Source organism: Sus scrofa, chromosome 4 (assembly GCF_054392235.1).
Source record: "Sus scrofa isolate SSC_HxYL_T2T_F1_AM1 chromosome 4, Sscrofa_HxYL_maternal_Yorkshire_Landrace_v2.0, whole genome shotgun sequence".
Classification (NCBI taxonomy): Eukaryota; Metazoa; Chordata; class Mammalia; order Artiodactyla; family Suidae; genus Sus; species Sus scrofa.
In genome coordinates this window covers 15645817-15661342 of record NC_139386.1, presented here as the reverse complement: position 1 = coordinate 15661342, position 15526 = coordinate 15645817, and the positions used below count along the sequence as shown (strand labels likewise).

Here is a 15526-nt window from a genome sequence, read left to right as displayed (position 1 = left end):
CCTGCAATGTAGATTCCTTTGTCCCTGTTTTATAAGAGGTTCAAAGAGGGGAACTCTTGCTCAAAGTCAAGAGCCAACAAGTGGAGAAGCTGGCTCTGGGGCCTAGGTCAGTCTTACACCAGAACCCAGGCTTTCCCAGCCCACGGGTCAGCCTCCAGGTGGGAAACTTACTGAGTGTGCAGCAGGAAAAGGACAAGCTGGCAGGGACTCAGGGCAGTCCACCGCAGGCATCCCGGAGGAGGCGGCTCCTGGGCTCGTGGCTCTTTCTAATTCAAGTCTTCAGCCCACAAAGCAAACAGGGCGGAGAGAAATTGGGCCCCTCCTGGAAAGTAAATAGCATCTATCCTGCTGGCCAGGGGCTAACCCTGTAAGAGGCTGACAAAACAGTCTGTGGAACGGAACTCAAATTGGTCTTTGCTTCTTGGCCTGACTGGAAGTTAGGACCATCCTGGGTGAAATGTTTAGAGAGTCTCAAAGTCGATGGCTCTTTTCTGTGTATTTTGAGACATAATGGCTACCCCCCTTTTTTTTTTGACTTTTCAGGGCCACAGTTGTGGCATGTGGAGGTTCCCAGGCTAGGGGTCAAATCAGCTACAGCTGCCGGTCTACACCAGAGCCACAGCAACGTGGGATCAGAGCCACAGCTACAACCTACACCACAGCTCATGGCAATGCTGGATCCTTGACCCACTGAGTGAGGCCAGGGATTGAACCCATGTCCTCATGGATTTAGGTGGATTCATTTCCACTGCGCCACAATGGGAACTCCTTACTCCTTAATTTCTTAAAACTCTGATTACCCTCACCCATCCATTAATTAGTTACCAATAAGTAGTCATTGGGTACCTCCTTTGATCGTCATTCATTCATTTACTCAACAAATGTTAATGGAATGTCTGCTGAGTGTTCCTATGCTTGGTTCCGGGTATACAGTAGTGACATTGAAGAGTTTAAAGAGAGAATAGGAATTCCCGTCATGGCTCAGCGTAAACAAATCTGACTAGTATCCATGAGGACACAGGTTTGATCCCTGGCCTCACTCAGTGGGTTAAGGACCCGACGTTGCTAAGAGCTGTGGTGTAGGTCACAGATGCAGCTCGGATCCCAAGTTGCTGTGGCTGCGGTGTAGGCCAGTTGCTACAGCTCCCATTTGACCCCTAGCCCGGGAACCTCCATATGCCACAGGTGCGGCCCTAAAAAGACCTAAAAAAAAAAAAAAAAAGAAAAAAAGAAAGAAAATTAAAGGGAGAACAGCCCCAGGGAGACCTCTTCCATCTGTCCCTCCAGATCCATTCTCCACCCTTGTCCACCTGTTCTCTGTCCCAGGAGGCTGTCATCTACGGATGCCTGGCACAGGTCCCTGTCCCAGTGGGCAGGAGGTCTGATGGAGTGAGGGGAGCGAGGTCAGGATGCAGTGGTTCGATGTGTCTCCTCCTCCTGGGGAAGCCGACTGGACCTGACTTTCTCTCCTTCCAGGTTCTGGGAACCAATCTCAATCCTCATTTTTGGGCGGGGGTTGGGGGGGACTCCAAGTGGTAACAGCTCAGCTGCCATGAGCCCCTGCTAGCTCTATGACCCTTTTTGGTTAACCCATGCCTTTGTAAAAAGTCCTCGAATCATCATGTTCTAGATGGGTCATCTGTTATCCATGGGGACCCATGGGGTCATCTGTTATCCATGGGTAACTGCACTATAAATGGGGAGAAGTGGAGCTCCCTTTGTGGCTCAGTGGTTAACAAACCTGACTAGGATCCATGAGGATGCAGGTTCGATCCTGGCCTTGATCAATGGGTTAAGGATCTGGCGTGGCTGTGGCTGCAGTGTAGGCCGGCAGCTGTAGCCCCGATTCCACCCCCAGCCTGGGAACCTCCATATGCTGCAGGTATGGCCCTAAAAAGCAAGCAAAGAAAAAACCCAGTGGAGAGAGATGCTACAAAGAAAAAGGCAATGTGATTAAGTGGAGATGATTGGAAGTTCTCTTTTTTGGTCTGAGAGGGGCTTCCTGGAGAGATAACATTTAAGCTAAAACATCAAAGATGAGCTGGAGGCCCCCCCCCCCGGGGGGGGGCAGCTCAGGTGGGAGGATGCTTGGGAAGAAAAACCCCAAGCGGGAGAGAGCTTGTTAGAAGGAGCCGAATTAGGCCTGTGTGACTAGAAAGCAGGAAGGTGGGAACCAGAGGGGCAGGTGGCCACGAGGAGCAGATGAGATCCAGGTAGGACAGGGAATTAGAGTCGTGTGTGGACTTTGGATTGACTTTAAGTGTTACAGCAAGACATCGGGGGGGTTTTAGTTGTATTCTATTTAATTTACAATTTCTGTTGCACAACAAAGTGACCCAATCAGACATATATATATATATATATATATATATATATATATATATATAATTTTTCTTATATTACCTTCCATCATGGTCTATTCCTAGAGACTGGATATAGCTCCCTGGGCTGTACAGCAGGACCTCGTTGCTTATGCATTCTAAATGTAATCATGTGCATCTACTAACCCTAAACTCCCAGTCCCTCCCACCCCCTCCTGCCTCCCTCTTCACTGAGGGGTTTTAAAAAGAGAAATATCCCCTTTTTTTTTTTTTTTTTTTTTTTTTTAAAGAAGGTTACTGTGGACGCTGCTTGGTGAGTAGATTGGAGAGAACATAGGATCTCAATGAATGAATGAATGTAAGTTACAGATGAAGCTTTAGCTGACTGCCTTCCTGCCTCCAGGTCTGTCTCACCTTCCCGAACCATAAACCCCTAGAGGGATTTTAGTTAGTTCCTCCATCCTGAACTTCTAACCTAGCCCAGTTTCTGCCCTTTGTAGGGTATATAAGAATATTCAGGGGAAACCTGAAATATTCTCATTCTTGAGGTCTTTGTGGTCTATCAGGATGGCAGCATGTCTTAATTTCATCTTCGTGCTTCAAGGAGCCCCGTCAGGTGCTGACATTCTTTCTGGGGTTTCTGCAGGCTGGCCTTGACTTTGGTTTCCTGAGTGAGAGAAGGATCAGAGCAGTCATCCTCTCTGTAACTACTGGACACCTCTAGGCCCATGTCCATGAACTGCTATGGCATTAAGAGCTTCATTATTCCATCTGTCTTCCAACTCTGTACTGTTTTCCTCAGTTTGATGATTGCGATCAGAGAACCCAAATACATCAAAGCTAGAAGGAGTTTCAAGATTATTAAATTGACAAGCTCACCAGTTGAGTCCCAAGGGTTCTAAGAAATGGCTTCACACATGCCCTAAGAGGGTAGTGGTGAGGCTGGCAGGTGATCCCCTGCTCTGAAGTCTACCCCATTGTTGCAGGAAGGGGGACCCCTTCCAGGGCCCGAGAATGGGCTCTTGTCTAACATTCGGAAATGAATTGTCCAAGGAGACACACGTGCTAACAAAGCAGAAGACTTTACTGGGAAGGGGCGCCTGGGAGAGAGCAGCAGGGTAAGGGAACCCAGGAGAACTGCTCTGCCATGTGGCTCATAGTTTCTGGTTTAATGGGGGAGTTAGTTTCTGGGTTGTTTTTGGCCAAGCATCTTGTTCAGCCCATCGGTGGTGCATGCACCTCTCAGCCAAGATGATTCCAGCGCCAAGAATCCTGGAAGGTTCGTTGTTTGCTCCTTCCTTTTGGCCCTGCCCAAGGTCTTCCGGTAGACTTTAGGGCAGCACCCTGCTCCTTATCAGGGCCTCCTGTTGTGAGACAACTCGTGCAGGTGGTTGTTTTCATGCTTGGCCAAGGTGGGCAGTTTCAGTCCGTGGTCCCCTAACGTCACGGCACATAGAACAGCTTGGGGTAAACCCATGTGTACTGTATACTGAGGTTCAGTGTAAAATTACACTTATGAAAAGGCACTAAGATCTGATCTCTTTGGGGAACATTCTTCAACCTATGACAACTTGCTATTCCAAATTAGCCCTCAGACAGCAGGAATGGCCTGACCTGGGAACTTGCTTGTAGGAATGCATGCTTGTGGGCCCCAGCCCAGACTTTGTGCATCGGAATCTGCATTTTAACAGCTTCCCGGGGAATTCTTATGCACATTAAATTTTGCTCATGAGGTTCAGAGAGAATAAATTAGTTGTCTAAGTCTGAGGTGGCGAGGTCATGACTTGAAAGCACATCTTTAAATTCATACCCCATAATTCCACAAAACATGCATATAAATCTACTCTTTTGGGGGGAAACAGATAGAAGGTGCATTTTTTTTTTTTTTTTTTTAGTATTTTTCTGCCTGTAAGATGTGGTGTCTGGCTTGTTTGCCAGTAAGATCAAGGTCCATGTGGCCAAGGGCTGTTTTCTGGTCTCCTCGTATGTCTATGGTGCTGGCATAGCCCTGGACAGAGTCAAGGCTCAGGTCGCCGTGGTGGGTCATGTTTAATAGATTTTCCCCTTTGTTTGCCTCTCTAGATGGTCAAGGTGATGTTGAAGCACTGCAGGAGGGGCCTTCTCACCAGGAAGGATTGGGAGGAGATTTGATTTATGACAGTGCTTCTATCAGTCCGGTCCCCTCTGCTCCACCAAAGAGAAGGTACGGTGTTGATACAGGCAATCAGCAGATGTTGAGTGAGCACCTTCCCTGTGCCAGGTACCCCTGCAGGCTCTGGGAGAATGGAGAATAACACCTAGTCACCATCTACAAGGAGTCAGAGGTCAGAGGCAGGAAGGCAACACTGCATGCCTCTGCCTTTTCTGTGGCAGTGCTTGCCAGGGTCCCCGCTCTACTAACTTCTAGTCTTAAATCCCCTCAGCTAAGGTCTGCACGTTCCTTGTAGTTCAGGAGTGACAGCAGCAGCAGGAAGCAGAATCTGGAGCTGTTCTCCACCTGCTCCTTCATTCATCAAGATACTAGATATCTTAGCTTTGTGTTTGTTCCAAATGAAAAAGGAATTCTTATGCTGCCAACAAAAGGTCAGAACAGGAGTTCCATGGTGGTTAAGCCGAAACGAATCTGAATAGCAGCCATGTGAATACAGGTTCAATCCCTGGCCTTGCTCAGTGGGTTAAGGATCTGGCACTGCCATGAGCTGTGGTGTAGGTGGCAGATGCGACTCGGATCCCAAGTTGCTGTGGTGGTGGTGTAGGCCAGCAGCTACAGGTCCAATTCTATGCCTAGCCTGGGAACTTCCATATGCTGCAGGTGCAGCCCTAAAAAGACAAAAAATAAATAAATAAATAAATCTCACAACAACCTGGCCTTCTGCATGCAATTTGCCATATCAGTTAGCTATTGGTGTGTAACAAATCACCCCAAAGCTCAGTGGCTTACTATATGCATTTATTATTGCTCATGAGTCAATGGGTTATTTGGATAGTTTTACTGGTTCCAGATAATCACAAGCACACCACTCATGTGTCTGTTGTCATTTGGTAGCTCTGCTGATTTTAGTTTGAGGGTCGGTTAGTGGTGGGCTCTACCTGGAACCACTGGGCTCTCTTCCAAATGTATTTAATCCTCCAGCAGGCTAGTCTGAGCTTCTTCCAGTGGTGATGATGGTAGAGTTCCAAGAGCAAAAACAGAAATACACAAGATCTTTTGAGCCTAGGCTTTGAATTGGCGAAAATAATTTCTGCTGCATTCCATTGGCCAATGAAAGTCACAAGTTCAGCCCATGTCACAGCAAGAGGAGACCACAGGTTCCTGGGTAAAGAGCCTGGATACAAGGAAGCCAATAATTGGGGCTGTCCATGCTTTCAATCTACCATATTTGTTTATGTCAATTTCTTACTCTTGATAATTCCTCGTGCCATTCTCTCGTTTTCACCCCAGAGTTGCTGCTATCAGTAGAGTAAATCAGTGCTTCCTTGTGTGGCAGATCCTGAGTTGTTATTACTGGGCTGTGACAGGATGGCACACGGGTATGCATATCAGGGCAGAGGGGGTGGGAGACAGGTGGAAATCAGAAAAGGTAATAGCTCAGAGGTTGAGTCTTAGAAGAAGATGTGAAATTTGCATGCTCATACTTACTGCAACATCTCCTCCCCCCTACACTGCACCAAGGCAACCTCCACCCTCCAAACCCCAGAGTCAGGATTTCAATTATTTTTTAATATCCTTTAAGGGATCCCTTGCCATTTATTTCACTAGGGTAATGGCACTGAATGAATGGAGGAAGGCAAGAAAAGGAGAAGGAAGGAGTACTAGCCTTTTTCCTTCTCCTTGGTCAGTGCAATCTCCATCAACTAAAATGCTACTCACCCACCAATGCTCAGTTCAAATCTGACCTCACAGTGACGTCTTTGTTATTTACTTCAGATCTCATGAGTTTCTCTCTTCTCTGAACTTGTATTTTTTTTTCCATGACACCCTTTATACTAACTGGTTCTCTCTCTTTTTGCTTTTTAGGGCTGCACCTGCAGCATATGGAAGTTCCCGGGCTAGAGGTTGAATCAGAGCAGCAGCTGCCAGCCTACTCCACAGCCATAGCAACAAGGGATCTGAAATGCATCGCTAACTACACCGAAGCTCACAGCAACGCTGGATCCTTAACCCCCTGAGCAAGGCCAGGGATCGAACCTGCATCCTCATGGATACTAGTCGGGTTCGTAACATGCTGAGCCACAACGGGAATTCCACGAGTTTTCTCTTCATATGCTTTGGTCCTCCCTCCCCCAGAAAGACTGCGTGCTCTTTGAGGACCAAGACGATGGCTTGTCCATGTTTGTCTTTCCTCCGAGACTAGCGCAGAGCTTTCACAGAGTAAGTGATCGGTATAGATTCGCCATTTTATTAAATGAACAGATACCCTTTGATATCACCCCTTTCCTACCTGCAATATTTCCTTGCATCTCAGAGCAGCCCTATGTGGTAGAAATAATTATTTCTACTTTCAAATGAGGACATGAAGGCTAACATCCCAACATTGAAGAAGACAAATATCCTAATTCAGATCAGTCTGACTCCAAAGCCTTGAGATTTTTTGAGTTTATTCCATTCTCTGCAAGACTGCATCATCCTCAGCAGAAATGGAATGGAGGCAAATGCAGTATTGCCAGAAGGCAAGAGAATAAAACTCAGTCGGGACTTGAGCTCAGTTTATTTCCCACCCGTTGCCGCTTCTCTGACAACAGGGACTTTTCCTCTCTTTCTGTTATTATCCAATCTAAACACCCAGGGGTTGCACATCAGTTTTCAATTACGCATGACAGTCCACATAAATGAAATCCCCTGGAATGTGAAATCTCACTGAGATGGCATCTTGGTTGTTCCTTCTTTCTTACTATTTTTTTTTTTCCAGAAGCAATCGCAAAACCCAGAATTGCTATATACACCAGAAATGGCCAAATGGTCCTTGGATAGGATCAGACAGCAGATAAGGGAGATCCTTATTTAGACCCAGCTCGGCTGAAGCATTTCAGTTTCTCATTCTATAAAATAGGAAATAAATGATACTGATAATCACACTCACAGTAAGAGTGGACATTTATTCTTGCCAGGCCCTGGGTTAAACCTTTGTATGCGTTCCATCTTTCCATGGTAACCGTCATTTCATGCAGTAAGGGCTGTTATCTGTTCCATTTTTCAAATGGGGAAACTGAGTCCTAGAGAGGTTAAATCATTTATCCATTCATGTTTATCTCCTCCAGAGATGGAGAGAGAATAGGTAACATGATATAAATAAAAGCTCTTAGAAATGCCTGGGGAAACATTATGATGGTTTGTGGCTCTAAGGTGGCTTCTTTCGTAATGAAACCAACATGTTAAACCTTCTTTCGACAGAGCAAAACTGTTGACTAAGATCCACGATGGGGAGGTCAGATCCCAAAATTATCAAGTAAGTGGTGCGCTCTTCCGACCCAGCCGCCCCCGGCTCTTCCCGTGTGAAGGAACAGCCAGGTCCAGAGTGTGTACCCGCCGCTCTGTGTTGTAGATTGCCATAAACATCACGGAGGCCCGCCAGCTGGTGGGTGAGAACATCGACCCAGTTGTGATCATTGAGATCGGGGACGAGAAGAAGCAAAGCACAGTGAAGGAAGGAACCAACAGCCCATTTTACAATGAAGTAAGTCGCAGAGGTCCCCAGCACCCTCTCATCCCCACCACTCCTAACCCTAACCCCTAACCCTAACCCTAACCCATGTTACTGCTTCCCATCCCTCATTTGAGCCCATGGCAAACTCTCTGAGCCTCCTTACAAACAGCTGCACAAAGTTCAGCCAACAGACCGTGCAAAGGAGAGGCAAGGAATGAATTCCTCCTGATTATAAAGTCATTGCTATGTTGTCTATAGACTCAGCATCTTATTTCTTTTTAAAAAATATATTCATTGGAGTATAATTGACTTATTTTATTCTACTAGCTTTAGGTGTGTAACATAGTAATGCGGTTTTTTCTCTGTTATGAAACGATCCCCATGACAAGTCTAGTTACCATCTATCACCATGCAAAGTTAGCACAACATTATTGACTGTATTCACTATGCTGTGTTGGCATTCCTGTGCCTTGTGTATTTTATAACTGGTAATTTATACATCTTAGTTCCCTTCGCTTATTTCATCCATCTCCCCAACATCCCCCCCCTCTGGCAACCACCAGTTTGTTCTCTGTATCTATGAGTCTATTTTTGTCTCACACTGTTTATTTGGTTTTTTAACAAATCGTATAGTGATCACGTGGTATTTGGCTTCCTCTGTCTAACCCACTTCACTTAGCACCTACCCTCCAGGTCTGCCCATGTTCCTGAAAATGGCAAGATTTAATTCTTTTTTCTTTTCTTTTCTTTTTTTTTTTTTTTTTTTTTTTGTATGACTGAGGAATATTTCTCTCTCTCTCTCTCCCACCCCCCAGCCCCGGCCCCCCTTCTTTCTGCAAGAGATGTATATATCACACCTTCTTTATCCATTCTTCTACTGATGGACATTTAGGTTGCATCTATATCTTGACTATTGTAAATAATGCTGCCGTGAACATAGAGATGCATATATCCTCTTGAATTAATTTTTTTTTTAATTTGGATAAGTGCTCAGAAGCAGAATTATTGGACCCTATGGTAGTTCTGTTTTTAATCTTTTAAGGAAACTCCATATTGTTTTCCATAGTGGTTGTACCAATTTCTTTTTTTTTTTTTTTTTTTTTCTTTTGGCCATACCCACGGCATGCGGAAGTTCCCTGGCCAGGGGTCAAACCCTCGCCACAGCTGCGACCTTTGCACAGCAGTGACAATGCTGGATCCTTAACCCACTGCACCATGAGGAAACTCCCCAATTTCTTATAAACTCATTTCCTCCCCCAATCATAAGCTCTAGGTTTATAGTTGATAAATATGTTGGAATTTGGTTAGGGACATGATATACATTTTCTTGAATAGCAGAGACACTGAAAATTTAATTATTAATTTTGACATAGGGATGCTGTGCTGGAAAGTACAACAGTAGTATTTTTCTAAGCATCGTAAAGATTGTAAAGGAAAATATTAAAGAGAGACACAAAGATTCTAAATTTATGCACATTAAATTATCACTTTTAAAGCAAAAGATTACTCAGTTTTAAAAAAATAGTAAAAGATACAAAGTATAAAACGATATGCTTCCCCCTGATTTTTGACCTCTAATATCTTAGCCCCACATCCCTGGAGGCAGCCATTCTCCCCAGGCATTCGTGACTCCTTCCAGAGATGCTTCAAGTATGTACAAGAATACATACAAATATTGTAGCTAAATGGTAGCATTCTAGACACACTGACCTGCACTTTGGTCTTTTCACAAAACAGTGTATCTTGGAGATTAGTCTATATCAAGAAGTACAGCATGGAGTTTCCCAGTGGCTCAGTAGTTTAAGGATCTGGCATTATCACTGCAGTGGCTTGGGTTGCTGCTGTGGCATGGGTTTGATCCCTGGCCTGGGAACTTCTGCATGCCGCAAACATGGCAAAAAAAAAAAAAAAAAGACAAGAAAAAAGAAAAAGAAAAAGAAAGGAATTCAGTGCAATCTTTTTCCCCCCTCATTGCTATAGCGTTTCCTTTGCATTGATACATTATAATTTATTAAACCAGTCAATCTCTCATTGATGGATATTAATTTCTTTTTAGCCTTTAGATGCTACTTATAATGATATTTATATGGCTTAACTGGGGCAAAAAGTATATGGATTTAAAATTTGATATCACCAAATTGCCCTCCAAAGAGGTAACAATTTATACTCCAGCTAACAGTGTGCAAGAGTGCTTGTCCCCTCCCCCCCGCCCCAGGCACTTCAAAACCATAAATTATCAAAAAATGCAGTAAACTCTTAATTAATTATTTAGGGAGAGTGCTAACTGAAAAGGAAGGCAGGGAGAGTATGCATAATAAAATCAACAGAAAATTTCCAAATCCCATTTGAGCTGTTCACTCCTTTCCTCTTTATCACTCCTGCCTCGAAGCCTCTTACCATGAATTTACATGTCAGTTTTCTCCTCCCTGTACTATTCCCCTCCTCTTTCCGCATGGATGTGACATGAAATAGTGTGCATGAAAATGCTTTAAAATGGCAAACCTCGGAGTTCCCATCGTGGCTCAGTGGTTAACAAATCCGACTAGGAACCATGAGGTTGAGGGTTTGATCCCTGGTCTTGCTCAGTGGGTTAAGGATCCAGCACTGCCGTGAGCTGTGGTATAGGTTGCAGACGCAGCTCGGATCCTGAGTTGCTGTGGCTCTGGTGTAGGCCGGCAGCAACAGCTCCGATTCGACCCTCAGCCTGGGAACCTCCATATACCGCAGGAGGGGCCCAAGAAAAGGCAAAAAGGCAAAAAACAAAAACAAAAAAACACAACAACAACAGAAAAAAATAAAATAAAATGGCAAACCTCTACAGATTTGCTAATGATTATAATTAGTATTTGCTTTATGTATACAAGTCCTGGATCTAAATGACATTCAATTGGGCCAAGTATAATCATTAGGAAATTAAGTAAAAACATAGAAGTTGAATTAAAAATCTTCGTTAGAGTTCCCATCGTGGCTCTGTGGTTAACGAATCTGACTAGGAACCATGAGGTTGTGGGTTTGATCCCTGGCCTCGCTCAGTGAGTTAAGGATCCAGCATGGCCATGAGCTGTGGTGTAGGTCGCAGACGTGGCTCGGATCTGGTATTGCTGTGGCTGTGGTGTAGGCCGGCAGCTGTAGGTCCTATTGGACCCCTAGCCTGGCAACCTCCATATGCCATGGATGTGGCCCTAGAAAAGACAAAAAAGACAAAAAAATCTTTGTTACAGATTTAGATTCTAATTTTCAAGCCCAAAGACCATCAGATGTTGAAGGAACCAGTTAGCAGAGGCGGGGGAGTATTTCCCAGCTAGAAACGTATGTGTGGGCTCAGAGGTCTGGAGAACCTGGATTGGGCAGTTGGGTCTGAAACATGTGAATCTCGGTGGAAGGCAATAAACACGAAAATGAATTTATCAGCCCAAAGCAACCTACAGCATCTCATAGACCAGAGAATGAAGAACTTCATGTGTTTTGCACATAAAAGAAATTCTGAACACCAAAATTCTTTAAAAGTGGGAACATAGGTGTGAAAAACTTCCTGAACTGTTATACACAGTTTCCTGTTCTCTTAAACAGGAGACCCTGAACATAATGTAACTTTTCATGGATATTGAAGGACCGCCTTTTTGAAGGTCTCTTATTGTAAAATATGGCGACATCTTTCAGCTTCTACATTATGGTTTTTCTGTGTCTCTTTTTAATTTTTTTTGCTTTTTAGGGCCTCATGTGCGGCATACAAAGTTCTCGGGCTAGGGGTCAATTCAGAGCTGTAGCTCCTGGCCTCCACCACAGCTGCAGCAACACGGGATCCCAGCCACATCTGTGACCTACACCACAGCTCACCGCAACGCCAGATCCTTAACCCACTGAGTGAGGCCAGGGATCGAACCTGCATCTTCATGGTTCCTAGTCGGGTTTGTAACCTGCTGACCCACAGCAGGAACTCTATGTTGCATTTAAAAGCAGGCTGTTAGTGGTCACTTCATCCTCTCCCTGCTGTCATCTCTAATGTCCTCATGCTGTCCTCCATCCTGTGGCTCAAATATAATCTCTGAAACAACTTCCTAGTTCTGACTCCCCTACTCCCATCAGTCCTCAAAGCACACAACCCAAGAGTTCCTGTTGTGGCTCAGCAGGTTAAGGACCTGATGTGATCTCTGCGAGGATGCAGGTTCCATCCCTGGCCTCCCTCAGTGGGTTAAGGCTCTGATGTGGCTGCAACCTGCAACACAGGTCACAGACGCAGCTGGTGTTGCTGTGGCTGTGGTGTAGGCCACAGAGGCAGCTCCAATTGGACCCCTGGCCTGGGAACTTTCCAGGAAAAAAGAAAGGAAAAAACAAAAAACCACATGAGCCACAACAAAGCACTACTCCAGGTTTCTATTTTGGGCATGTCCTGCCTCACATCTGGAGAGGCTCGATGAAGTTCTGATGGTGAAACATCTAGCACTTGCATTCCCATTGTTTTGACTTCACAACAACTCCACTTTGGTCCCAGACTCAGCAAGAACAGCTGCATGACTCTAGGCACATCTTTTAATTTCTTACATCTTTCGTCTTCTTATCTATAGGATGTGGAGACTGGTCTAAAGATTTTCTTCAACACTAAGAGTCAATCATTTGCTTCAAATTAGAAATCTCCCTTGTCCAGAATTTCATTTCATTCTCTCCCCAGTCATTCCTGAGAATTTCAGAGGGAAGTCTGAAGCTGAGAAATCCTGAGAAAATAAAATTTGAATCACGCTCACTCCAAATTAAAAACCACACGGAGGAGTTCCCTTGTAGCACTGTGGCTTAAGGATCTGGCATTGGCCCTGTGGTGGTTCAGGTTGCTGCTGTGGTGTGGGTTTAGTCCCTAGGCAAGGGAACTCCCACAGGCTGCAGGCGCAATGAAAAATCAATGAAATAAATAAATAAATAAAACAAACCACGCCGAGATAAATTTTCACTCATTATTATAGAGAGGCAAGTAAATAACTAAATGAATAATTTAAAATTGACAATTCAGGGATTGGCCAGGGTGTGAAGAAATGGCTCTTTTTTTTTTTCTCTCCCCCTGCCCCCTGCCCCACTTTTAAAGCTTTATTGCACTTTGGTTGATTTACAATGTTGTGATAATTTCTGCTGTGCAAGAAAGTGATTCAGTTATACAAACATGCACATCCATTCTTCTTCAGGTTCTTTTCCCCTATAAATTATCGCAGACGAGAAATGGCTATTTTCATATGCTGCCAGTGGGAATGTACAGTGGCTTAACTCCTTTGGAAAAAAGAAAAATTCATGCTGTCTACTAAAAAGTTACATGCACATAAGCTGCGACCCAACCGTTCCCATCGCATGCCCTTTGTAGAGGGAAACTTATATATATGTTGTGCAAAGATGTGACGGATGACATTTTTTTTTCTATTTGAAAGAAATTGAAAACAAATTAAATGCCTTTCCATCGGGAGTGGCCAATCAATTGACGATACAGTTATGCCACTGAGGGCCTTGCAGCAATTGGCTAGAACTAAATGCAGAGCTCCTGCAGAGCTAAAGCTAATCCATGAACAGAGGTCTTACATGCAAGCCTGGAATTTATGGTCAGAAGAAACTTTATGTTTTACAGTACTTTGTCTTCGACTTCACTGGGCCCCAGTTGCATCTTTTTGACAAGATCATCAAAATCTCAGTGAGTATATCGTTGGTGGGGGCGGTGAGGGGAGGTGGAAGAGAGGCACTGGGAACTCCCTAGGGCAGCTCAGTCTGCCTGGCGATGAATAGATTCAGGGGTGTGAGTGTGGGTTGGTGAGTTTGAAACCCACAGGGTAGAATTTGAAATAATAGGTGTGGAGGAGTAGGGGGAATAAACCCCCCTCCAGAAAATCTAGACTTGTTGGAAGCAAGTTATAAGCCATCAGCAAGCCGTCAGCGTTTGAATTTGTAGCCTAATGTATGTACAGGAATGGGAAATATATATGTGAAATATACATGACATCTTAATGGCTTGCCATTTTGAGTTGATTTCTTTCTTTTTATCAAATGAATGTTTCTCTCTTGGGGTGAGGTCCACATGAATAATTCGGCACACGCCCCTTTCTCCTCCTAGTTGGTAATAAATAGAGAAACAGGAACAAGAATCAGGGAGGAACAAATATATCAGTCACGCTGGATCAGAAAATGTGATTTGGAGCAAGTGGTTGCCATCTGGCTTCATGGTTGCCTCTGAGCATTAAACATCAAGACCTGCCCATGGCGAGTTGGGCTTGCTGTGTAGACTGTTCCTCAGCCTAGCTGGGTGATTTCCTGCCTCTACAGATGAAGTCAGAAGAGTGGAGACAGACAGAGTCCTGGTCTAGCCAGGGGCCATATCTAGCATGGTCACCTGGTGGAGGGCAGGTATGAGAAAGGAAAGTGCCAGTGATGGAGCCATCCTAGTCCGGACGAGGGTAGGGCAGGCCAGCTGGGATCACTGCCAGCTTCACACCACTCAGTAAAGGCGCAGAGAGCAGCAGATGGTATCTTGTCTCTCTCTCACCAGCCTGAGCAGCCACAGCTCCTCCCATGAAGAGGGGGTGCAGGCCTGAAAGTGGTGGGAATGAGAAGTCGAAGGGTAAATGTTTCCTTCCCAGAGAATTCTGAAATGACAGAATTCCTGCTTTATGTGACAGCATAAGATGCATGGAGAAGGAGGAGATGTTTTCGACCGTGAAACCAGCCCTAATCAGAATTACGTAGATGACAAAACTTGTCTTGAAGGTTTCCTTGCCTGTCTTTATCACCCACTCAATCTCTATGATAAATAGTACATTACAGGGCATTATATCATATGTTTATGTATATATGACATATAAACCCTGCATTAAGGCTTAGGTAATAGTGGAATCATAATATTCTCTTTCGGGCGGTACTTGAAGATGGTAACTCCAAGGATGAAAAGTCATCAGGAGCTAAAACTTCCCTCACGTGTGAATTTCAGGCCAGATGACAGGTGGTGAGAAGCCATTTTGGGACCTGGGACTTTGTTCAGGATGTTGTCTCATTGCATGGCTCAGGCAACCACCTGTTTGTGGGATCGCCCTTCTAACAGGCTCCTAGGAGACTGTCTAGATTGCAGAGGAACCGTTGACAGCTGGGTTTTACACACTATCCTAGACAAAGATCATGACTCTCTGTGGGGCAAGTGGATTTTTAGACAGAGGATCAAAGCTGGTTTTGCCTATCTCTGTCCCTCCAACTTGAAAGAAAAAAAATACTTTGGTCTCCCCAAATGACCCTTAGGGATAGAGACCAAAGATTTTAAAGGGGAAACTCCCCCTGAGGGGGGAGTGTTTAGTATAAGTTTTCTGCTAGTCCATGGACCAAAAGCCAGCATGTTCAGAAAAAATTCAGTGTGGGAGAGAAGGGGGTGAGGGCTGTAAGCAGACGCTATTGGGACAGTCAGGCTGTAGGTGACCCGGCTGGTGCCAAAGACCATCTTCCCTTGACCATGGCCCCAGGCACACAGGGCTCCCGCCCTCCATGGGTGAGACGCCCCAGTGTTCCCATCACCTAATGCTTGCCCATACTGGGGATGCCTGGCGCTAA

General features: G+C 44.9%; 1 protein-coding gene across 5 annotated transcripts in view; it reads left to right on the top strand.

Annotated features, from left to right (window-relative positions):
- Nucleotides 1-15526, top strand: part of FER1L6 (fer-1 like family member 6) — a 188607-nt gene that overhangs the window by 45916 nt on the left and 127165 nt on the right. For all 5 annotated transcript variants that reach the window (XR_014843370.1, XM_085021681.1, XM_021088953.2 and 2 more), the window contains 4 exons: nt 4404-4524; nt 7714-7768; nt 7865-7996; nt 13569-13631. Coding sequence is in view for 4 of the 5 variants with exons in the window: in XM_085021681.1 (XP_084877807.1) it covers nt 4404-4524; nt 7714-7768; nt 7865-7996; nt 13569-13631 (371 nt within the window). In the remaining variant the exon portion in view is untranslated. The remainder of the gene's footprint in view (nt 1-4403; nt 4525-7713; nt 7769-7864; nt 7997-13568; nt 13632-15526) is intronic.